The following is a 25,811-nucleotide window of genomic DNA, read 5'->3' as shown; positions in this document are numbered from 1 at the left end:
ATCCGATGGTCAGCATTGTGCTTGGTGATGTACGGCTGCATGCAGCTGCTCAGCCATGAAACTCCCAGAGGGGGAACAGTGTTTGTACTGATGGAGAAGAGGTCTGGACTCTGCAGTTACGGGGTCAGTAGAGCGTTGGTGACTTTCCTGCCCTCTGCTCCTCAGTACTTGGCCCCCCGCTCTGTAACATTATGGGGTCTCCACTTTTTGGCTGAGTTGCTGCGTTTTCTTCCACTTCTCAGTAATATCACTCACAGGTGATGGGGAAGATTCAGGAGAAAGAAATGTCATGGATGGACTTGTAACCCCAGTGGCTCCTATTACAGGACCACGCTGGGATCAGTGAACTCTGGACCACTGGTGTTCTGTCATATGGTGGTAAATTAATATGGCATATGGGGGGGCATGGGGGTTATACACTGGGGGCAATGGGACTGAAGAACAACACAGACTTAAATGATTCATGCGCCCAATACTTTTCCACATATGGTGTATAAGTATTAAAGTAATGTATGAACAGTGACTGCACCAGCAGAATAGTGAGTGCAGCTCTGGGGTATAATACAGGATATAACTCAGGATCAGTAATGTAATGTATGTACACAGTGACTGCACCAGCAGAATAGTGAGTGCAGCTCTGGAGTATAATACAGGATGTAGTTCAGGATCAGTAATGTAATGTGTGTACACAGTGACTGCACCAGCAGAATAGTGAGTGCAGCTCTGGGGTATAATACAGGATGTAACTCAGGATCAGTAATGTAATGTATGTACACAGTGACTGCACCAGCAGAATAGTGAGTGCAGCTCTGGGGTATAATACAGGATGTAACTCAGGATCAGTAATGTAATGTATGTACACAGTGACTGCACCAGCAGAATAGTGAGTGCAGCTCTGGGGTATAATACAGGATGTAGCTCAGGATCAGTAATGTAATGTGTGTACACAGTGACTGCACCAGCAGAATAGTGAGTGCAGCTCTGGGGTATAATACAGGATGTAACTCAGGATCAGTAATGTAATGTATGTACACAGTGACTGCACCAGCAGAATAATGGGTGCAGCTCTGGGGTATAATACAGGATGTAACTCAGGATCAGTAATGTAATGTATGTACACAGTGACTGCACCAGCAGAATAGTGAGTGCGGCTCTGGAGTATAATACAGGATGTAACTCAGGATCAGTAATGTAATGTATGTACACAGTGACTGCACCAGCAGAATAGTGAGTGCAGCTCTGGGGTATAATACAGGATGTAACTCAGGATCAGTAATGTAATGTATGTACACAGTGACTGCACCAGCAGAATAGTGAGTGCAGCTCTGGGGTATAATACAGGATGTAACTCAGGATCAGTAATGTATGTACACAGTGACTGCACCAGCAGAATAGTGAGTGCAGCTCTGGAGTATAATACAGGATGTAACTCAGGATCAGTAATGTAATGTATGTACACAGTGACTGCACCAGCAGAATAGTGAGTGCAGCTCTGGGGTATAATACAGGATGTAACTCAGGATCAGTAATGTAATGTATGTACACAGTGACTGCACCAGCAGAATAGTGAGTGCAGCTCTGGGGTATAATACAGGATGTAACTCAGGATCAGTAATGTAATGTATGTACACAGTGACTGCACCAGCAGAATAGTGAGTTCAGCTCTGGAGTATAATACAGGATGTAACTCAGGATCAGTAATGTAATGTATGTACAGTGACTGCACCAGCAGAATAGTGAGTGCAGCTCTGGAGTATAATACAGGGTGTAGTTCAGGATCAGTAATGTAATGTATGTACACAGTGACTGCATCAGCAGAATAGTGAGTGCAGCTCTGGAGTATAATACAGGATGTAACTCAGGATCAGTAATGTAATGTATGTACACAGTGACTGCAGCAGCAGAATAGTGAGTGCAGCTCTGGGGTATAATGCAGGATGTAACTCAGGATCAGTAATGTAATGTATGTACACAGTGACTGCACCAGCAGAATAGTGAGTGCAGCTCTGGAGTATAATACAGGATGTAACTCAGGATCAGTAATGTAATGTATGTACAGTGACTGCACCAGCAGAATAGTGAGTGCAGCTCTGGGGTATAATACAGGATGTAACTCTGGATCAGTAATGTAATGTATGTACACAGTGACTGCACCAGCAGAATAGTGAGTGCAGCTCTGGAGTATAATACAGGATGTAACTCAGGATCAGTAATGTAATGTATGTACACAGTGACTGCACCAGCAGAATAGTGAGTGCAGCTCTGGGGTATAATACAGGATGTAACTCAGGATCAGTAATGTAATATATGTACACAGTGACTACACCAGCAGAATAGTGAGTGCAGCTCTGGGGTATAATACAGGATGTAACTCAGGATCAGTAATGTAATGTATGTACACAGTGACTGCACCAGCAGAATAGTGAGTGCAGCTCTGGAGTATAATACAGGATGTAACTCAGGATCAGTAATGTAATGTATGTACACAGTGACTGCACCAGCAGAATAGTGAGTGCAGCTCTGGAGTATAATACAGGATGTAACTCAGGATCAGTAATGTAATGTATGTACACAGTGACTGCACCAGCAGAATAGTGAGTGCAGCTCTGGGGTATAATACAGGATGTAACTCAGGATCAGTAATGTAATGTATGTACACAGTGACTACACCAGCAGAATAGTGAGTGCAGCTCTGGAGTATAATACAGGATGTAACTCAGGATCAGTAATGTAATATATGTACACAGTGACTACACCAGCAGAATAGTGAGTGCAGCTCTGGGGTATAATACAGGATGTAACTCAGGATCAGTAATGTAATGTATGTACACAGTGACTGCATCAGCAGAATAGTGAGTGCAGCTCTGGAGTATAATACAGGATGTAACTCAGGATCAGTAATGTAATGTATGTACACAGTGACTGCACCAGCAGAATAGTGAGTGCAGCTCTGGAGTATAATACAGGATGTAACTCAGGATCAGTAATGTAATGTATGTACACAGTGACTGCACCAGCAGAATAGTGAGTGCAGCTCTGGAGTATAATACAGGATGTAACTCAGGATCAGTAATGTAATGTATGTACACATCAGTGTCAGTAATATTCTTATTATTCCGGTATTTATAGGTTTGGTCGATGATGTTACGATTATGCAGAATTACAGCAGTTATTTCCCTTACACACAGGAACGGTCACCTATGAACTCATTTTCTTCAGACTCTTTTCATGTGTTCGGCAGGAGCTCATTCCACAGACGATTCCTGCTGAGAGCCCTGAAAACACAAGGTCTTCACCGATGGCGGCTCCACCATTAGGAGCCATAGAAGACAATTCCTTCCAAGTGCATTTATCCCCCGCATTCTCTTCGGCGACTTTCTTTATACTGAGTCGAAGAAAAATAAAAACCATGAAAGGAGCGAAAGTGTAATCCTGCAGGTGTATACAGGATCCAGCATCTGATTATCTAACATACAAAATATTCCGGATTATCAGGTCCCAGATGAAATGTTGCTTTCCTTACTTTATCGCTGAATAAACGCTCTGGATCTCTCGACCCTCTACAGGGATATTATACATAACGTTTCCTCTGATCATCCACAACAATCAAGTCTCAAATACTGAACTAAAGGAATCTCAATACTTATACAGATAAGATTACAATTATTATTTAATAATGCACAATATCATCCTGAATGTAACGTCACCCCTGACAGCACAAACACCAAAGGGCTGAAGATCGTGATAAGTGAACAGTAGGGTTATAAATGGAAACCGTCTATAAAGCGAAGGTCTTCAGATCTTAAAGAAAACCTGTCATTTTAGGTGCCTTTTCAGAAAAAAAAAAAAAGTAAGGAATAACATTAACACTCTAAATTTTCAGTTGCCTCTGAGCTAGTGGGTGTCATGATGTGTCCCATACACAGCACACACAGATATGAGGGTTTCTTGCTCTCTTGTCTTGAAGTAGCTTATGTTCTGAAGCAGCAGCATGACAGCACATTATACATCAGTATTGACCTGTGTAGCTGTGAATACAGCTTTGGGGTGAGACTAGCTGCTATGATGTGGTCTCCAGCCACATTGAACCTGGCACCCGTGGTCCTATGATACTCTGGTGAGCACTGATTAAATCCTCTCCCCTTTTCCTATGCTGTCTCCTGTCTCTAAGCAGGTCATTCTCAGAAAAAGTAGCAGCATGGAGGACAATATATAGCAGTATCGTGCTGTGTAGCTGTGAATCCAGCTCTGGGGTGAGACTAGCTGTCATGAGGTCTCCCAAACAAAGTGCACACTGACAAGAGGGATTCCTGCTCTCCTGTCTCTTTGTAGTACATGTTCAAAAGCAGCAGCAACATGGAGAACATTATACTGAAGTACTGAGCAGTGTAGCTGGGAATCTACCACAGGGGTGAGAAAAAAAAAAACTAGAAAAAGCAGCAGCATGAACTGTGACGACTAACTCTGCCTGTACTCTCACTGTCCTCCCCCCTTCCGTTCCTCATAGACTTAATAAAGCAGCTGTAATCTGATCCCCCAGTGATCTGACAATCTTCTTGCTTCTAGTCAGAGACTGACTAGAGCTGAATTTTTAAGTCATGAATTCAGGAGGCAGAAAGGGGGAGGGTGGGGCGAAGAAGTGGCTCAAAAGTGGAGAAAGCAGCTTATTTCGCTAATAAGATATGTTACAAAGTTTCTTACATTCGTCTGCATTATGGATTTATGGGAAGTTTGTTTAAATGACAGCGACCATTTAATAAAAATTCGGCTCCGATGTTTGGGCCAGGTCCTCCAATAAATCATAGATGAATAAATCATTGTGTAGTAAAATATTCTGCAACTTTTTAAAATTATTTATGCATGAATTTCATACAATTTTCAAGACCTCTACTGCCAGTGAATATGAAATTTACAGTCATGGCCAAAAGTATTGACACCCCTGCAATTCTGTCAGATAATACTCAGTTTCTTCCTGAAAATGATTGCAATCACAAATTCTTTGGTATTATTATCTTCATTTTATTTGTCTTAAATGAAAAAACACAAAAGAGAATGAAGCAAAAAGCAAAACATTGATCATTTCACACAAAACTCCAAAAATGGGCCACACAAAAGTATTGGCACCCTCAGCCTAATACTTGGTTGCACAACCTTTAGCTAAAATAACTGCGACCAACCGCTTCCGGTAACCATCAATGAGTTTCTTACAATGCTCTGCTGGGATTTTAGACCATTCTTCTTTGGCAAACTGCTCCAGGTCCCTGATATTTGAAGGCTGCCTTCTCCAAACTGCCATTTTTAGATCTCTCCACAGGTGTTCTATGGGATTCAGGTCTGGACTCATTGCTGGCCACCTTAGAAGTCTCCAGTGCTTTCTCTCAAACCATTTTCTAGTGCTTTTTGAAGTGTGTTTTGGGTCATTGTTCTGCTGGAAGACCCATGACCTCTGAGGGAGACCCAGCTTTCTCACACTGGGCCCTACATTATGCTGCAAAATTTGTTGGTAGTCTTCAGACTTCATAATGCCATGCACACGGTCAAGCAGTCCATTGCCAGAGGCAGCAAAGCAACCCCAAAACATCAGGGAACCTCCGCCATGTTTGACTGTAGGGACCGTGTTCTTTTCTTTGAATGCCTCTTTTTTTCTCCTGTAAACTCTATGTTGATGCCTTTGCCCAAAAAGCTCTACTTTTGTCTCATCTGACCAGAGAACATTCTTCCAAAATGTTTTAGGCTTTTTCAGGTAAGTTTTGGCAAACTCCAGCCTGGCTTTTTTATGTCTCGGGGTAAGAAGTGGGGTCTTCCTGGGTCTCCTACCATACAGTCCCTTTTCATTCAGACGCCGACGGATAGTACGGGTTGACACTGTTGTAGCCTCGGACTGCAGGGCAGCTTGAACTTGTTTGGATGTTAGTCGAGGTTCTTTATCCAACGTCCGCACAATCTTGCGTTGAAATCTCTTGTCAATTTTTCTTTTCCGTCCACATCTAGGGAGGTTAGCCACAGTGCCATGGGCTTTACACTTCTTGATGACACTGCGCACGGTAGACACAGGAACATTCAGGTCTTTGGAGATGGACTTGTAGCCTTGAGATTGCTCATGTTTCCTCACAATTTGGTTTCTCAAGTCCTCAGACAGTTCTTTGGTTTTCTTTCTTTTCTCCATGCTCAATGTGGTCACACAAGGACACAGGACAGAGGTTGAGTCAACTTTAATCCATGTCAACTGGCTGCAAGTGTGATTTAGTTATTGCCAACACCTGTTAGGTGCCACAGGTAAGTTACAGGTGCTGTTAATTACACTAATTAGAGAAGCAGCACATGATTTTTCGAACAGTGCCAATACTTTTGTCCACCCCCTTTTTTATGTTTGGTGTGGAATTATATCCAATTTGGCTTTAGGACAATTCTTTTTGTGTTTTTTTCAGTTAAGACAAATTAAATGAAGATAATAATAACAAAGAATTTGTGATTGCAATCATTTTCAGGAAGAAACTGAGTATTATCTGACAGAATTGCAGGGGTGTTAATACTTTTGGCCATGACTGTATATATGTGGATAGAAAAAGATTGAATTGTTTTCATTTTCTAAAATTGTATTCATGTTGTGTAAGCCTGACACATTGATGGCATAAATTTCCCTCCGGTCCTGATCGTTTGCTCCATGTATCAGTCGGTCCTGATCGTTTGCTTCATGTATCAGTCTGTATTGAGCCTTAATGTATCAAGTGTCCTATCCTCACCACTTTCAAGGTCCTGTTCAACCAGAAAGTCCTGGTGGTCTATCTGACAGAATATTGCCTAGACTGTACACCATTGTAGCACAGTGTCAGCTGTAAAAAGGCATAAGACAGGGCTCTGAGTTTTGTTAGGAAGCTGCATATGATCAGATATAACCCAAACTGGAATATAGAGTAATGGCGCCACCTTGTGGTAGGAACAATGTATAAAATATATAATTCCATATATTCTCCTCTACGTATAGACCCCAGCGTTCAAAATACGTAGTAAAGGAAAGGAGGAAGAAGTTCACACACCCGATGCAGTGAGATGGTGCAAAGCTGATGGGATTCAGTATCCACTGGAGGTGTAATACATTGCAAAATAAAAAAAATTATATATGTATTGATCTCTGGGATCCGACTGCTGGAATCCCCTCCAATCCCAAGAATGGGGTCTCTACGCACCTGCGCTCCATTCATCCTCTAGTGCAGAGCCTGGCTATTTTTACCGATCACATATAGGATCAATGGAGGAAAGGTGCGCATGCTCGACCCCTGCTACATTCAGTGGGTGGGGTTCTCACCGGTAAGAGCACCAGCGATCAATATCCTAGTTTCCTATCAAAGGGAAATAACTGATATACCCACTTTAAAGCGGTCTTCCTTTTTTTTTTTTGTAAACTCTCCTTGGCTGCCGTTGCCTTCCTCACCCTCCCCAGGTCCAATACTGAGTCCCCACTGCTGCTCTCAGATTATGCGATTGTCTGCAGTGCTGACATCTGGTTGACAATGCTGCAGCCAATCATCTCCACCTATGTTGCCGCTGAGCTCACCGATTGACTGCAGCGCTGACACTAGCACCTGGCGTTACCCTTTAGCTGTCCTTTTGTATTAAGGACACCAGAAATCACAAGAGTACAAATAGACGTTCTTACAAGTCTTCGGCCAAGTAATCAGTCGCCCATTCAAGGAAGATATGGAACATTCCCCATGAAAAACTTTTTGACCCTTTTTTTTTTTGGATAAACATGATCAAACCCTTGAAATGTGGCAACCGTGGATTTCGGAGAGGGATGGCGGCTGCCATTGCAGTCAGGGACTTGTTACATATTGTGGTAATTAACTCAAGTCCCCTAAGGGAACTTAAAAAAAAAAAAAGTTAAAAAAAAAAAAAAAATTTAAATAGTAAAAAAAAATAAAATTGCAATCACCACTTTTACCAGCTTGAAAATTAAAGACATTATGAAATTATATTCAGTCCGTAAAAGAAGAAAAAAAAAATAGAAACACCAGAAGTGACATTTATTGTTCACTGCTCATCTCCCAAAAGGTGGAGGGAAAAAGCGATGAAAAAGAAAAATAAAAGTTTCCCAAAGTCATATTGATAATAAACACATCGGCTCGCCACACAAATGAACCATCACACAGCTCCATTATCAAGAAAATCCAAAAAAAGTTACAAATCTCAGTAAATGGCAGCACAAACCAAATATATATATATATTTTTCATTCAAAGTTAAAACATATAATGCAGCATTAACTCCTCCAGTGCAGGACATCACCAGCTTTTTACATGCATGTTCTATTATATCGCATGTATCTACTGCCACCTAGTGGTAAAACTCAGTATTGCACACCAGTTTGGATGCCAGAATTAATGACTTTGGCGGATTTTACACTTCCATCAAAATCGGTGTATAGAATTTTGTATTCAAAATTTTCCTCGCTTTCAACATCTTTGCTTGCTCTCGGTGTACAGGAACAGCTTGCTTTACATTTAGGGCCTGAATATTTTGAGCACAGCTGAGGATTCAAGGGAATCCAGGGATTCAAGCTTCAGGAGGCTAATTTGCATATTCCAGGTGCCTTCTGGGAGAAGCGAAGTCTCCCTAAGCTAGAAGATCGTTGGGTACAGCCGGGACCAGCTGCTTCGAAAGCATCACCAAACCAGGGATTCAAGCTTCAGGAGGCTAATTTGCATATTCCAGGTGCCTTCTGGGAGAAGCGAAGTCTCCCTAAGCTAGAAGATCGTTGGGTACAGCCGGGACCAGCTGCTTCGAAAGCATCACCAAACCAGGGATTCAAGCTTCAGGAGGCTAATTTGCATATTCCAGGTGCCTTCTGGGAGAAGCGAAGTCTCCCTAAGCTAGAAGATCGTTGGGTACAGCCGGGACCAGCTGCTTCGAAAGCATCACCAAACCAGGGATTCAAGCTTCAGGAGGCTAATTTGCATATTCCAGGTGCCTTCTGGGAGAAGCGAAGTCTCCCTAAGCTAGAAGATCGTTGGGTACAGCCGGGACCAGCTGCTTCGAAAGCATCACCAAACCAGGGATTCAAGCTTCAGGAGGCTAATTTGCATATTCCAGGTGCCTTCTGGGAGAAGCGAAGTCTCCCTAAGCTAGAAGATCGTTGGGTACAGCCGGGACCAGCTGCTTCGAAAGCATCACCAAACCAGGGATTCAAGCTTCAGGAGGCTAATTTGCATATTCCAGGTGCCTTCTGGGAGAAGCGAAGTCTCCCTAAGCTAGAAGATCGTTGGGTACAGCCGGGACCAGCTGCTTCGAAAGCATCACCAAACCAGGGATTCAAGCTTCAAGAGGCTAATTTGCATATTCCAGGTGCCTTCTGGGAGAAGCGAAGTCTCCCTAAGCTAGAAGATCGTTGGGTACAGCCGGGACCAGCTGCTTCGAAAGCATCACCAAACCAGGGATTCAAGCTTCAGGAGGCTAATTTGCATATTCCAGGTGCCTTCTGGGAGAAGCGAAGTCTCCCTAAGCTAGAAGATCGTTGGGTACAGCCGGGACCAGCTGCTTCGAAAGCATCACCAAACCAGGGATTCAAGCTTCAGGAGGCTAATTTGCATATTCCAGGTGCCTTCTGGGAGAAGCGAAGTCTCCCTAAGCTAGAAGATCGTTGGGTACAGCCGGGACCAGCTGCTTCGAAAGCATCACCAAACCAGGGATTCAAGCTTCAGGAGGCTAATTTGCATATTCCAGGTGCCTTCTGGGAGAAGCGAAGTCTCCCTAAGCTAGAAGATCGTTGGGTACAGCCGGGACCAGCTGCTTCGAAAGCATCACCAAACCAGGGATTCAAGCTTCAGGAGGCTAATTTGCATATTCCAGGTGCCTTCTGGGAGAAGCGAAGTCTCCCTAAGCTAGAAGATCGTTGGGTACAGCCGGGACCAGCTGCTTCGAAAGCATCACCAAACCAGGGATTCAAGCTTCAGGAGGCTAATTTGCATATTCCAGGTGCCTTCTGGGAGAAGCGAAGTCTCCCTAAGCTAGAAGATCGTTGGGTACAGCCGGGACCAGCTGCTTCGAAAGCATCACCAAACCAGGGATTCAAGCTTCAGGAGGCTAATTTGCATATTCCAGGTGCCTTCTGGGAGAAGCGAAGTCTCCCTAAGCTAGAAGATCGTTGGGTACAGCCGGGACCAGCTGCTTCGAAAGCATCACCAAACCAGGGATTCAAGCTTCAGGAGGCTAATTTGCATATTCCAGGTGCCTTCTGGGAGAAGCGAAGTCTCCCTAAGCTAGAAGATCGTTGGGTACAGCCGGGACCAGCTGCTTCGAAAGCATCACCAAACCAGGGATTCAAGCTTCAGGAGGCTAATTTGCATATTCCAGGTGCCTTCTGGGAGAAGCGAAGTCTCCCTAAGCTAGAAGATCGTTGGGTACAGCCGGGACCAGCTGCTTCGAAAGCATCACCAAACCAGGGATTCAAGCTTCAGGAGGCTAATTTGCATATTCCAGGTGCCTTCTGGGAGAAGCGAAGTCTCCCTAAGCTAGAAGATCGTTGGGTACAGCCGGGACCAGCTGCTTCGAAAGCATCACCAAACCAGGGATTCAAGCTTCAGGAGGCTAATTTGCATATTCCAGGTGCCTTCTGGGAGAAGCGAAGTCTCCCTAAGCTAGAAGATCGTTGGGTACAGCCGGGACCAGCTGCTTCGAAAGCATCACCAAACCAGGGATTCAAGCTTCAGGAGGCTAATTTGCATATTCCAGGTGCCTTCTGGGAGAAGCGAAGTCTCCCTAAGCTAGAAGATCGTTGGGTACAGCCGGGACCAGCTGCTTCGAAAGCATCACCAAACCAGGGATTCAAGCTTCAGGAGGCTAATTTGCATATTCCAGGTGCCTTCTGGGAGAAGCGAAGTCTCCCTAAGCTAGAAGATCGTTGGGTACAGCCGGGACCAGCTGCTTCGAAAGCATCACCAAACCAGGGATTCAAGCTTCAGGAGGCTAATTTGCATATTCCAGGTGCCTTCTGGGAGAAGCGAAGTCTCCCTAAGCTAGAAGATCGTTGGGTACAGCCGGGACCAGCTGCTTCGAAAGCATCACCAAACCAGGGATTCAAGCTTCAGGAGGCTAATTTGCATATTCCAGGTGCCTTCTGGGAGAAGCGAAGTCTCCCTAAGCTAGAAGATCGTTGGGTACAGCCGGGACCAGCTGCTTCGAAAGCATCACCAAACCAGGGATTCAAGCTTCAGGAGGCTAATTTGCATATTCCAGGTGCCTTCTGGGAGAAGCGAAGTCTCCCTAAGCTAGAAGATCGTTGGGTACAGCCGGGACCAGCTGCTTCGAAAGCATCACCAAACCAGGGATTCAAGCTTCAGGAGGCTAATTTGCATATTCCAGGTGCCTTCTGGGAGAAGCGAAGTCTCCCTAAGCTAGAAGATCGTTGGGTACAGCCGGGACCAGCTGCTTCGAAAGCATCACCAAACCAGGGATTCAAGCTTCAGGAGGCTAATTTGCATATTCCAGGTGCCTTCTGGGAGAAGCGAAGTCTCCCTAAGCTAGAAGATCGTTGGGTACAGCCGGGACCAGCTGCTTCGAAAGCATCACCAAACCAGGGATTCAAGCTTCAGGAGGCTAATTTGCATATTCCAGGTGCCTTCTGGGAGAAGCGAAGTCTCCCTAAGCTAGAAGATCGTTGGGTACAGCCGGGACCAGCTGCTTCGAAAGCATCACCAAACCAGGGATTCAAGCTTCAGGAGGCTAATTTGCATATTCCAGGTGCCTTCTGGGAGAAGCGAAGTCTCCCTAAGCTAGAAGATCGTTGGGTACAGCCGGGACCAGCTGCTTCGAAAGCATCACCAAACCAGGGATTCAAGCTTCAAGAGGCTAATTTGCATATTCCAGGTGCCTTCTGGGAGAAGCGAAGTCTCCCTAAGCTAGAAGATCGTTGGGTACAGCCGGGACCAGCTGCTTCGAAAGCATCACCAAACCAGGGATTCAAGCTTCAGGAGGCTAATTTGCATATTCCAGGTGCCTTCTGGGAGAAGCGAAGTCTCCCTAAGCTAGAAGATCGTTGGGTACAGCCGGGACCAGCTGCTTCGAAAGCATCACCAAACCAGGGATTCAAGCTTCAGGAGGCTAATTTGCATATTCCAGGTGCCTTCTGGGAGAAGCGAAGTCTCCCTAAGCTAGAAGATCGTTGGGTACAGCCGGGACCAGCTGCTTCGAAAGCATCACCAAACCAGGGATTCAAGCTTCAGGAGGCTAATTTGCATATTCCAGGTGCCTTCTGGGAGAAGCGAAGTCTCCCTAAGCTAGAAGATCGTTGGGTACAGCCGGGACCAGCTGCTTCGAAAGCATCACCAAACCAGGGATTCAAGCTTCAGGAGGCTAATTTGCATATTCCAGGTGCCTTCTGGGAGAAGCGAAGTCTCCCTAAGCTAGAAGATCGTTGGGTACAGCCGGGACCAGCTGCTTCGAAAGCATCACCAAACCAGGGATTCAAGCTTCAGGAGGCTAATTTGCATATTCCAGGTGCCTTCTGGGAGAAGCGAAGTCTCCCTAAGCTAGAAGATCGTTGGGTACAGCCGGGACCAGCTGCTTCGAAAGCATCACCAAACCAGGGATTCAAGCTTCAGGAGGCTAATTTGCATATTCCAGGTGCCTTCTGGGAGAAGCGAAGTCTCCCTAAGCTAGAAGATCGTTGGGTACAGCCGGGACCAGCTGCTTCGAAAGCATCACCAAACCAGGGATTCAAGCTTCAGGAGGCTAATTTGCATATTCCAGGTGCCTTCTGGGAGAAGCGAAGTCTCCCTAAGCTAGAAGATCGTTGGGTACAGCCGGGACCAGCTGCTTCGAAAGCATCACCAAACCAGGGATTCAAGCTTCAGGAGGCTAATTTGCATATTCCAGGTGCCTTCTGGGAGAAGCGAAGTCTCCCTAAGCTAGAAGATCGTTGGGTACAGCCGGGACCAGCTGCTTCGAAAGCATCACCAAACCAGGGATTCAAGCTTCAGGAGGCTAATTTGCATATTCCAGGTGCCTTCTGGGAGAAGCGAAGTCTCCCTAAGCTAGAAGATCGTTGGGTACAGCCGGGACCAGCTGCTTCGAAAGCATCACCAAACCAGGGATTCAAGCTTCAGGAGGCTAATTTGCATATTCCAGGTGCCTTCTGGGAGAAGCGAAGTCTCCCTAAGCTAGAAGATCGTTGGGTACAGCCGGGACCAGCTGCTTCGAAAGCATCACCAAACCAGGGATTCAAGCTTCAGGAGGCTAATTTGCATATTCCAGGTGCCTTCTGGGAGAAGCGAAGTCTCCCTAAGCTAGAAGATCGTTGGGTACAGCCGGGACCAGCTGCTTCGAAAGCATCACCAAACCAGGGATTCAAGCTTCAGGAGGCTAATTTGCATATTCCAGGTGCCTTCTGGGAGAAGCGAAGTCTCCCTAAGCTAGAAGATCGTTGGGTACAGCCGGGACCAGCTGCTTCGAAAGCATCACCAAACCAGGGATTCAAGCTTCAGGAGGCTAATTTGCATATTCCAGGTGCCTTCTGGGAGAAGCGAAGTCTCCCTAAGCTAGAAGATCGTTGGGTACAGCCGGGACCAGCTGCTTCGAAAGCATCACCAAACCAGGGATTCAAGCTTCAGGAGGCTAATTTGCATATTCCAGGTGCCTTCTGGGAGAAGCGAAGTCTCCCTAAGCTAGAAGATCGTTGGGTACAGCCGGGACCAGCTGCTTCGAAAGCATCACCAAACCGCGCGCCTTACGGCGCGCAAATTTTTGCCTGTAGGACATTATTGCAAGAGAGCTTGGCTGAGTAGATTACACAAGAAGGAAAACACACAGCAAGTCAGCAGGATCTAGGAGCAACATGGCAGATGTGACAACCTACATGGTGAGCTGCAGCATGTGCTACATGTTCACAGATCGACCAGAAGAAGAATCCAATTTCACCTGTCAGAAGTGTAGACTAGTGGCCCTTTTAGAAGAAAAGGTGCGGGGTCTGGAAGAAAGAATAGCAACTTTGAAACTCATCAAAGAGAATGAAGACTTTCTAGACAGAACAGAAGCATCTCTACTGGTCACAGAAGGTGCAAAAAGTGTCAGAGAACCTCCAAAAGCAGATGAGTGGAAGCATGTGACCAAAAGAAGCAAGAAGACCATGGAGAAATCACCAACCACACAACTGAAGAACCGATATCAAATCTTTGTAGAGGATGAAGATGGCACACCCAAGGATGAAGCAATACCAGCAAGCAAAAAAGAAAAGGGCACACAGCAACAAGTGACAGCAAAAAGTACAGCCAAGAAGCAACGAAGAGTGGTGGTGGTGGGAGACTCACTACTGAGAGGCACAGAAGCAGCCATCTGCAGACCGGACATAACTGCAAGAGAAGTATGCTGCCTTCCAGGTGCGATGATCAAGGATGTGACCGATAGGATACCAAAGCTCTTCAGCTCCAAGGACATCCACCCATTTCTTCTGATACATGTTGGCACCAATGACACGGCAAGGAAGGACCTACCGACAATCTGCAAGGACTTTGAAGAGTTGGGGAAGAAAGTAAAGGAACTGGATGCACAGGTAGTTTTTTCTTCTATCCTTCCAGTAGACGGGCATGGCACCAGGAGATGGAACAGGATCCTTGATGCAAACAACTGGCTAAGACGATGGTGCAGACAACAAGGATTTGGATTCCTGGACCACGGTGTGAATTACTGGTATGATGGACTCCTCGCCAGAGACGGACTACATCTCAACAAACCTGGGAAACACACATTCGCCAGAAGACTCGCTACACTCATCAGGAGGGCGTTAAACTAGAAGAAGAGGGGACGGGAAGAAAAACATTAGACTCGAACAAAGACGACCCAGGAAAACATACTCAGAAGGGAGGTAAGAACATTTCTAAAACAATCCACAGTGAGGAGATTGGAACAAAACAAAATCCTCTAAACTGCATGCTCGCAAACGCCAGAAGCCTGACAAACAAGATGGAAGAACTAGAAGCAGAAATATCTACAGGTAACTTTGACATAGTGGGAATAACCGAGACATGGTTAGATGAAAGCTATGACTGGGCAGTCAACTTACAGGGTTACAGTCTGTTTAGAAAGGATCGTAAAAATCGGAGAGGAGGAGGGGTTTGTCTCTATGTAAAGTCTTGTCTAAAGTCCACTTTAAGGGAGGATATTAGCAAAGGGAATGAGGATGTCGAGTCCATATGGGTCGAAATTCATGGAGGGAAAAATGGTAACAAAATTCTCATTGGGGTCTGTTACAAACCCCCAAATATAACAGAAACCATGGAAAGTCTACTTCTAAAGCAGATAGATGAAGCTGCAACCCATAATGAGGTCCTGGTTATGGGGGACTTTAACTACCCGGATATTAACTGGGAAACAGAAACCTGTGAAACCCATAAAGGCAACAGGTTTCTGCTAATAACCAAGAAAAATTATCTTTCACAATTGGTGCAGAATCCAACCAGAGGAGCAGCACTTTTAGACCTAATACTATCTAATAGACCTGACAGAATAACAAATCTGCAGGTGGTTGGGCATTTAGGAAATAGCGACCACAATATTGTGCAGTTTCACCTGTCTTTCACTAGGGGGACTTGTCAGGGAGTCACAAAAACATTGAACTTTAGGAAGGCAAAGTTTGAACAGCTTAGAGATGCCCTTAATCTGGTAGACTGGGACAATATCCTCAGAAATGAGAATACAGATAATAAATGGGAAATGTTTAAGAACATCCTAAATAGGCACTGTAAGCGGTTTATACCTTGTGGGAATAAAAGGACTAGAAATAGAAAAAAACCAATGTGGCTAAACAAAGAAGTAAGACAGGCAATTAACAGTAAAAAGAAAGCATTTGCACTACTAAAGCAGGATGGCACCATTGAAGCTCTAAAAAACTATAGGGAGAAAAATACTTTATCTAAAAAACTAATTAAAGCTGCCAAAAAGGAAACAGAGAAGCACATTGCTAAGGAGAGTAAAACTAATCCCAAACTGTTCTTCAACTATATCAATAGTAAAAGAATAAAAACTGAAAATGTAGGCCCCTTAAAAAATAGTGAGGAAAGAATGGTTGTAGATGACGAGGAAAAAGCTAACATATTAAACACCTTCTTCTCCACGGTATTCACGGTGGAAAATGAAATGCTAGGTGAAATCCCAAGAAACAATGAAAACCCTATATTAAGGGTCACCAATCTAACCCAAGAAGAGGTGCGAAACCGGCTAAATAAGATTAAAATAGATAAATCTCCGGGTCCGGATGGCATACACCCACGAGTACTAAGAGAACTAAGTAATGTAATAGATAAACCATTATTTCTTATTTTTAGGGACTCTATAGCGACAGGGTCTGTTCCGCAGGACTGGCGCATAGCAAATGTGGTGCCAATATTCAAAAAGGGCTCTAAAAGTGAACCTGGAAATTATAGGCCAGTAAGTCTAACCTCTATTGTTGGTAAAATATTTGAAGGGTTTCTGAGGGATGTTATTCTGGATTATCTCAATGAGAATAACTGTTTAACTCCATATCAGCATGGGTTTATGAGAAATCGCTCCTGTGAAACCAATCTAATCAGTTTTTATGAAGAGGTAAGCTATAGGCTGGACCACGGTGAGTCATTGGACGTGGTATATCTCGATTTTTCCAAAGCGTTTGATACCGTGCCGCACAAGAGGTTGGTACACAAAATGAGAATGCTTGGTCTGGGGGAAAATGTGTGTAAATGGGTTAGTAACTGGCTTAGTGATAGAAAGCAGAGGGTGGTTATAAATGGTATAGTCTCTAACTGGGTCGCTGTGACCAGTGGGGTACCGCAGGGGTCAGTATTGGGACCTGTTCTCTTCAACATATTCATTAATGATCTGGTAGAAGGTTTACACAGTAAAATATCGATATTTGCAGATGATACAAAACTATGTAAAGCAGTTAATACAAGAGAAGATAGTATTCTGCTACAGATGGATCTGGATAAGTTGGAAACTTGGGCTGAAAGGTGGCAGATGAGGTTTAACAATGATAAATGTAAGGTTATACACATGGGAAGAGGGAATCAATATCACCATTACACACTGAACGGGAAACCACTGGGTAAATCTGACAGGGAGAAGGACTTGGGGATCCTAGTTAATGATAAACTTACCTGGAGCAGCCAGTGCCAGGCAGCAGCTGCCAAGGCAAACAGGATCATGGGGTGCATTAAAAGAGGTCTGGATACACATGATGAGAGCATTATACTGCCTCTGTACAAATCCCTAGTTAGACCGCACATGGAGTACTGTGTCCAGTTTTGGGCACCGGTGCTCAGGAAGGATATAATGGAACTAGAGAGAGTACAAAGGAGGGCAACAAAATTAATAAAGGGGATGGGAGAACTACAATACCCAGATAGATTAGCGAAATTAGGATTATTTAGTCTAGAAAAAAGACGACTGAGGGGCGATCTAATAACCATGTATAAGTATATAAGGAGACAATACAAATATCTCGCTGAGGATCTGTTTATACCAAGGAAGGTGACAGGCACAAGGGGGCATTCTTTGCGTCTGGAGGAGAGAAGGTTTTTCCACAAACATAGAAGAGGATTCTTTACTGTTAGGGCAGTGAGAATCTGGAATTGCTTGCCTGAGGAGGTGGTGATGGCGAACTCAGTCGAGGGGTTCAAGAGAGGCCTGGATGTCTTCCTGGAGCAGAACAATATTGTATCATACAATTATTAGGTTCTGTAGAAGGACGTAGATCTGGGGATTTATTATGATGGAATATAGGCTGAACTGGATGGACAAATGTCTTTTTTCGGCCTTACTAACTATGTTACTATGTTACTATGTTACTATGATTTGCTACGAGAATTCCTGCTCCCTCCCAACCATACTGTGTATTCTGCGCTCGTTCAGTGCCGTGTATACAGTTATCAGGAAGGCAGAGTCGGTGGTAAACCCTCTCTGTCTTCTCTATGGAGAGTCTGGCTGTGTCTGACAGCTGCTCCCCGCTCCTAGAATGTCACGTTAGAGCTATATGAGGCCCACCCAGACAGATAAAGTCTATGGGGGGTTCGAAAGTAGTTAAGAAGACGGAGGGGAGAGGAGGGGGATGCAGCTGCAGCTTCTCAGTATTGCAATAAATCAGGAAAAATGAAAGGAAGCTGGACGACCATCGCTCAGCTCTGACATCTCTTCATGAACATCCCACCCAGCAAGTATGTAAAGGGAAAATACTAATTTACGGGGACCAGTGGGAGGAAAGAGGGAGCCCGAGGTCTGCAGGTGGGGATTATCCTAGGGACTACCCCTGATCAGAGGTGGTCAGTACCTCCCATTCCTTCATGAACAGTTTGGCTTCGGATTGCCCCGCGCTCTTGTGTCTCCTGAACTCGTCTTTCACATACTGGTCTCCCAGAGCCTTCAGGTGCAGCGGTAACGTGCGGTGCAGCAGGAGGATCTTCTTGTACAGAGCTCGGACCTGCGACACGTGAGACGCCATCACTGGCGCGGACCTGCAGGAAGCACAAGAGACAGGAGGTAGAGCAGTGCATGATGGGAGGCGCAGTCCACTGGCCCCAGCACTGGTCATGTGACCACTAATGTCACTAATAGGAACTCTTCTCTGCCCCCAGGACAAGTGCTCCCTGCCCCGGTGACCAGGGGGACAGCGAGAGTGGACACATGGCTGAGAACTGGCACTGTCATAGGCACGCTGGCTGGCACAGTGCGTGGGTGCTGGACCACTGGTACTGTTATAGGAACAGGGGTAACATGGCTGGCACTCTTCAGGGTGGGGGACACCTGTGGCTGGCACTCTTCAGGGTGGGGGACACCTGTGGCTGGCACTCTTCAGGGTGGGGGACACCTGTGGCTGGCAGTCTTCAGGGTGGGGGACACCTGTGGCTGGCACTCTTCAGGGTGGGGGACACATGTGGAGGGCACTCTTCAGGGTGGGGGACACATGTGGAGGGCACTCTTCAGGGTGGGGGACACATGTGGAGGGCACTCTTCAGGGTGGGGGACACATGTGGAGGGCACTCTTCAGGGTGGGGGACACATGTGGAGGGCACTCTTCAGGGTGGGGGACACATGTGGAGGGCACTCTTCAGGGTGGGGGACACATGTGGAGGGCACTCTTCAGGGTGGGGGACACATGTGGAGGGCACTCTTCAGGGTGGGGGACACATGTGGAGGGCACTCTTCAGGGTGGGGGACACATGTGGAGGGCACTCTTCAGGGTGGGGGACACATGTGGAGGGCACTCTTCAGGGTGGGGGACACATGTGGAGGGCACTCTTCAGGGTGGGGGACACATGTGGAGGGCACTCTTCAGGGAAAGGGACACATGTGGAGGGCACTCTTCAGGGTGGAGGACACATGTGGAGGGCACTCTTCAGGGTAAGGGACACATGTGGAGGGCACTCTTCAGGGTGGGGGACACATGTGGAGGGCACTCTTCAGGGTAAGGGACACATGTGGAGGGCACTCTTCAGGGTGGGGGACACATGTGGAGGGCACTCTTCAGGGTAAGGGACACATGTGGAGGGCACTCTTCAGGGTGGAGGACACATGTGGAGGGCACTCTTCAGGGTGGGGGACACATGTGGAGGGCACTCTTCAGGGTAAGGGACACATGTGGAGGGCACTCTTCAGGGTGGGGGACACATGTGGAGGGCACTCTTCAGGGTGGGGGACACATGTGGAGGGGGGGGGAGGGGGCTCAAGATACCTCTTTGGGGTCAGGTGGACAAAACTGTGGCTGGCAGTCTTCAGGGAGGGCAGCATATCTATGCCTAGCAGTCTTCAGGGGGGACCTGTGGCTGGCACTTTTTAGGGTGGGGGGACCTGTGGCTGGCAGTCTTCAGGGGGGACCTGTGGCTGGCACTTGTTAGGGTGGGGGGGACTTGTGGCTGGCACTCTTCAGGGTGGGGACACCTGTGGCTAGCAGTCTTCAGGGTGGGGACACCTGTGGCTGGCAGTCTTCAGGGTGGGGACACCTGTGGCTGGCACTCTTCAGGGTGGGGGGACCTGTGACTGGCAGTCTTCAGGGTGGGGACACCTGTGGCTGGCAGTCTTCAGGGTGGGGGACACCTGTGGAGGGCACTCTTCAGGGTGGGGGGACCTGTGACTGGCAGTCTTCAGGGTGGAGGGACCTGTGACTGGCACTCTTCAGGGTGGGGACACCTGTGGCTGGCACTCTTCAGGGTGGGGGGACCTGTGGCTGGCACTCTTCAGGGTGGGGACACCTGTGGCTGGCACTCTTCAGGGTGGGGGGACCTGTGACTGGCACTCTTCAGGGTGGGGGGACCTGTGACTGGCAGTCTTCAGGGTGGGGACACCTGTGGCTGGCACTCTTCAGGGTGGGGGGACCTGTGACTGGCAGTCTTCAGGGTGGAGGGACCTGTGACTGGCAGTCTTCAGGGTGGGGACACCTGTGGCTGGCACTCTTCAGGGTGGGGACACCTGTGGCTGGCAGTCTTCAGGGTGGGGGGGACCTGTGGCTGGCACTTTTTAGGGTGGGGGGACCTGTGGCTGGCACTTTTTAGGGTGGGGGGGACCTGTGGTTGGCACTTTTTAGGGTGGGGGGGACCTGTGGCTGGCACTCTTCAGGGTGGGGGGACCTGTGGCTGGCACTCTTCAGGGTGGGGGACACCTGTGGCTGGCACTCTTCAGGGTGGGGGGGACCTGTGGCTGGCACTTTTTAGGGTGGGGGGACCTGTGGCTGGCACTTTTTAGGGTGGGGGGACCTGTGGCTGGCATTCTTCAGGGTGGGGACACCTGTGGCTGGCACTCTTCAGGGTGGGGACACCTGTGGCTGGCACTCTTCAGGGTGGGGGGACCTGTGGCTGGCACTCTTCAGGGTGGGGGGGGGACCTGTGGCTGGCACTCTTCAGGGTAGGGGGGGACCTGTGGCTGGCAGTCTTCAGGGTGGGGACACCTGTGGCTGGCACTCTTCAGGGTGGGGACACCTGTGGCTGGCACTCTTCAGGGTGGGGACACCTGTGGCTGGCACTCTTCAGGGTGGGGGGGGACCTGTGGCTGGCACTCTTCAGGGTGGGGGGGGGACCTGTGGCTGGCACTCTTCAGGGTGGGGGGGGACCTGTGGCTGGCACTCTTCAGGGTGGGGGGGGACCTGTGGCTGGCAGTCTTCAGGGTGGGGACACCTATGGCTGGCACTCTTCAGGGTGGGGGGGGACCTGTGGCTGGCACTCTTCAGGGTGGGGGGGACCTGTGGCTGGCACTCTTCAGGGTGGGGGGGGACCTGTGGCTGGCAGTCTTCAGGGTGGGGACACCTGTGGCTGGCACTCTTCAGGGTGGGGGGACCTGTGGCTGGCACTCTTCAGGGTGGGGGGGGGACCTGTGGCTGGCACTCTTCAGGGTGGGGGGGGACCTGTGGCTGGCACTCTTCAGGGTGGGGGGGGACCTGTGGCTGGCAGTCTTCAGGGTGGGGGGGGGGACCTGTGGCTGGCACTCTTCAGGGTGGGGGGACCTGTGGCTGGCACTCTTCAGGGTGGGGGGACCTGTGGCTGGCACTCTTCAGGGTGGGGACACCTGTGGCTGGCACTCTTCAGGGTGGGGGGACCTGTGGCTGGCACTCTTCAGGGTGGGGGGACCTGTGGCTGGCACTCTTCAGGGTGGGGGACCTGTGTCTGGCAGTCTTCAGGGTGGGGACACCTGTGGCTGGCACTCTTCAGGGTGGGGGGACCTGTGGCTGGCACTCTTCAGGGTGGGGGGACCTGTGGCTGGCACTCTTCAGGGTGGGGGGGGGACCTGTGGCTGGCACTCTTCAGGGTGGGGGGGGACCTGTGGCTGGCACTCTTCAGGGTGGGGGGGGACCTGTGGCTGGCACTCTTCAGGGTGGGGGGGGACCTGTGGCTGGCACTCTTCAGGGTGGGGGGGGGACCTGTGGCTGGCACTCTTCAGGGTGGGGGGGGACCTGTGGCTGGCACTCTTCAGGGTGGGGGGGGACCTGTGGCTGGCACTCTTCAGGGTGGGGGGGACCTGTGGCTGGCACTCTTCAGGGTGGGGGGGGGGACCTGTGGCTGGCACTTTTCAGGGTGGGGGGGGACCTGTGGCTGGCACTCTTCAGGGTGGGGGGGGACCTGTGGCTGGCACTCTTCAGGGTGGGGGGGGACCTGTGGCTGGCACTCTTCAGGGTGGGGGGACCTGTGGCTGGCACTCTTCAGGGTGGGGGGGGACCTGTGGCTGGCACTCTTCAGGGTGGGGGGGGGGACCTGTGGCTGGCACTCTTCAGGGTGGGGGGGGGACCTGTGGCTGGCACTCTTCAGGGTGGGGGGGGACCTGTGGCTGGCACTCTTCAGGGTGGGGGGGGACCTGTGGCTGGCACTCTTCAGGGTGGGGGGGGACCTGTGGCTGGCACTCTTCAGGGTGGGGGGGGGACCTGTGGCTGGCACTCTTCAGGGTGGGGGGGGACCTGTGGCTGGCACTCTTCAGGGTGGGGGGGACCTGTGGCTGGCACTCTTCAGGGTGGGGGGACCTGTGGCTGGCACTCTTCAGGGTGGGGGGGGGACCTGTGGCTGGCACTCTTCAGGGTGGGGGGGGGACCTGTGGCTGGCACTCTTCAGGGTGGGGGGACCTGTGGCTGGCACTCTTCAGGGTGGGGGGGGACCTGTGGCTGGCACTCTTCAGGGTGGGGGGGGGACCTGTGGCTGGCACTCTTCAGGGTGGGGGGGGACCTGTGGCTGGCACTTTTCAGGGTGGGGGGGGACCTGTGGCTGGCACTCTTCAGGGTGGGGGGGGACCTGTGGCTGGCAGTCTTCAGGGTGGGGGGACCTGTGGCTGGCACTCTTCAGGGTGGGGGGGGACCTGTGGCTGGCACTCTTCAGGGTGGGGGGGACCTGTGGCTGGCACTCTTCAGGGTGGGGGGGACCTGTGGCTGGCACTCTTCAGGGTGGGGGGGGACCTGTGGCTGGCAGTCTTCAGGGTGGGGGGGGGACCTGTGGCTGGCACTCTTCAGGGTGGGGGGGACCTGTGGCTGGCACTCTTCAGGGTGGGGGGGGACCTGTGGCTGGCACTCTTCAGGGTGGGGGGGGGACCTGTGGCTGGCAGTCTTCAGGGTGGGGGGGGACCTGTGGCTGGCACTCTTCAGGGTGGGGGGACCTGTGGCTGGCACTCTTCAGGGTGGGGGGACCTGTGGCTGGCACTCTTCAGGGTGGGGACACCTGTGGCTGGCACTCTTCAGGGTGGGGGGACCTGTGGCTGGCACTCTTCAGGATGGGGGGACCTGTGGCTGGCACTCTTCAGGGTGGGGGACCTGTGTCTGGCAGTCTTCAGGGTGGGGGGACCTGTGGCTGGCACTCTTCAGGGTGGGGGGACCTGTGGCTGGCACTCTTCAGGGTGGGGGGACCTGTGGCTGGCACTCTTCAGGGTGGGGGGGGACCTGTGGCTGGCACTCTTCAGGGTGGGGGGGGACCTGTGGCTGGCACTCTTCAGGGTGGGGGGGGACCTGTGGCTGGCACTCTTCAGGGTGGGGGGGGACCTGTGGCTGGCACTCTTCAGGGTGGGGGGGGGACCTGTGGCTGGCACTCTTCAGGGTGGGGGGGGACCTGTGGCTGGCACTCTTCAGGGTGGGGGGGGACCTGTGGCTGGCACTCTTCAGGGTGGGGGGGGACCTGTGGCTGGCACTCTTCAGGGTGGGGGGACCTGTGGCTGGCACTCTTCAGGGTGGGGGGGGGACCTGTGGCTGGCACTTTTCAGGGTGGGGGGGGACCTGTGGCTGGCACTCTTCAGGGTGGGGGGGGACCTGTGGCTGGCACTCTTCAGGGTGGGGGGGGGACCTGTGGCTGGCACTCTTCAGGGTGGGGGGACCTGTGGCTGGCACTCTTCAGGGTGGGGGGGACCTGTGGCTGGCACTCTTCAGGGTGGGGGGGGGGGGGACCTGTGGCTGGCACTCTTCAGGGTGGGGGGGGACCTGTGGCTGGCACTCTTCAGGGTGGGGGGGGACCTGTGGCTGGCACTCTTCAGGGTGGGGGGGGGACCTGTGGCTGGCACTCTTCAGGGTGGGGACACCTGTGGCTGGCACTCTTCAGGGTGGGGGGGGACCTGTGGCTGGCACTCTTCAGGGTGGGGGGGACCTGTGGCTGGCACTCTTCAGGGCGGGGGGACCTGTGGCTGGCACTCTTCAGGGCGGGGGGGGACCTGTGGCTGGCACTCTTCAGGGTGGGGGGGGGGACCTGTGGCTGGCACTCTTCAGGGTGGGGGGACCTGTGGCTGGCACTCTTCAGGGTGGGGGGGGGACCTGTGGCTGGCACTCTTCAGGGTGGGGGGACCTGTGGCTGGCAGTCTTCAGGGTGGGGGGACCTGTGGCTGGCACTCTTCAGGGTGGGGGGGGGACCTGTGGCTGGCACTCTTCAGGGTGGGGGGGGACCTGTGGCTGGCAGTCTTCAGGGTGGGGGGACCTGTGGCTGGCACTCTTCAGGGTGGGGGGGGGACCTGTGGCTGGCACTCTTCAGGGTGGGGGGGGACCTGTGGCTGGCACTTTTCAGGGTGGGGGGGGACCTGTGGCTGGCACTCTTCAGGGTGGGGGGGGACCTGTGGCTGGCAGTCTTCAGGGTGGGGGGACCTGTGGCTGGCACTCTTCAGGGTGGGGGGGGACCTGTGGCTGGCACTCTTCAGGGTGGGGGGGACCTGTGGCTGGCACTCTTCAGGGTGGGGGGGACCTGTGGCTGGCACTCTTCAGGGTGGGGGGGGACCTGTGGCTGGCACTCTTCAGGGTGGGGACACCTGTGGCTGGCACTCTTCAGGGTGGGGGGACCTGTGGCTGGCACTCTTCAGGGTGGGGGGACCTGTGGCTGGCAGTCTTCAGGGTGGGGGGACCTGTGGCTGGCACTCTTCAGGGTGGGGGGGGGACCTGTGGCTGGCACTTTTCAGGGTGGGGGGACCTGTGGCTGGCACTCTTCAGGGTGGGGACACCTGTGGCTGGCACTCTTCAGGGTGGGGGGACCTGTGGCTGGCACTCTTCAGGGTGGGGGGACCTGTGGCTGGCAGTCTTCAGGGTGGGGGGACCTGTGGCTGGCACTCTTCAGGGTGGGGGGGGGACCTGTGGCTGGCACTTTTCAGGGTGGGGGGACCTGTGGCTGGCACTCTTCAGGGTGGGGACACCTGTGGCTGGCACTCTTCAGGGTGGGGGGACCTGTGGCTGGCACTCTTCAGGGTGGGGGGACCTGTGGCTGGCAGTCTTCAGGGTGGGGGGACCTGTGGCTGGCAGTCTTCGGGGGGGATATCTGGCACTCACTGGGGACCTGTAGTTGACATTCTGAGGGGCTTGTATCTGGCGCTGTGTGAGTCCCCGGTCGGTACAGAGCAGTGTAATAATAGTAGTAATAATGTCACATAGCGATGTCGCCGCATAGAAGGAAGAAGCCAATGATATAAAATAACAGTCTTACCAGAAACGCGATTTTCTTCTCTCTTTACTTTTGACCTTTGCAGACACTGTACTTCCGGTAGTGGATAATCACATGACCACAAAAAAAGGCCGGCCACACACCGGAAGTAACAGAGGCGCCATCTTTAGTGTGGGTAGAAGGCTGGTCTGCAATACCAACATTGAGCACCAGATGGCGCCCGTGTACGTGCAGCAGATAAATGTGACCAGCGCTTGTGTCAGTCTCCTAGCCGTGATGAGACCTCCACGTACCGCGCGCAGTTTTGTGCTGGGAGTTGTAGTTCCCAAATAAAAAAAAACTACAGCTTGGTAAGCAAAAATCAACAAGCCATCATACAGCTCTGTAAAAAGTTAAAAACGTGATAATTCTCAGATCATTAAAAAGTGATTTTGCAGTGAAAGAGCAAAAGGTTTAAAAAAATGGCATCATTTGGGTTTTGC

General features: G+C 50.5%; 1 protein-coding gene across 1 annotated transcript in view; it reads right to left on the bottom strand.

The window, feature by feature from the left end:
• The window catches only part of SDHAF3 (succinate dehydrogenase complex assembly factor 3), a 55,280-nt gene extending 29,846 nt beyond the window's left edge, over positions 1-25,434 (bottom strand). Inside the window, exons 1-2 of the mRNA XM_069729363.1 lie at positions 25,372-25,434; positions 18,291-18,474 (exon numbers count right to left, since the gene is read on the bottom strand). Coding sequence (XP_069585464.1) covers positions 18,291-18,461 — 171 coding nt within the window. The 5' untranslated portion in view covers positions 18,462-18,474; positions 25,372-25,434. The remainder of the gene's footprint in view (positions 1-18,290; positions 18,475-25,371) is intronic.
• Positions 25,435-25,811: the final 377 nt, after the last annotated feature.

Source organism: Ranitomeya imitator, chromosome 6 (assembly GCF_032444005.1).
Source record: "Ranitomeya imitator isolate aRanImi1 chromosome 6, aRanImi1.pri, whole genome shotgun sequence".
Taxonomy (NCBI): Eukaryota; Metazoa; Chordata; class Amphibia; order Anura; family Dendrobatidae; genus Ranitomeya; species Ranitomeya imitator.
This window is presented reverse-complemented; position numbering and strand designations above follow the sequence as displayed.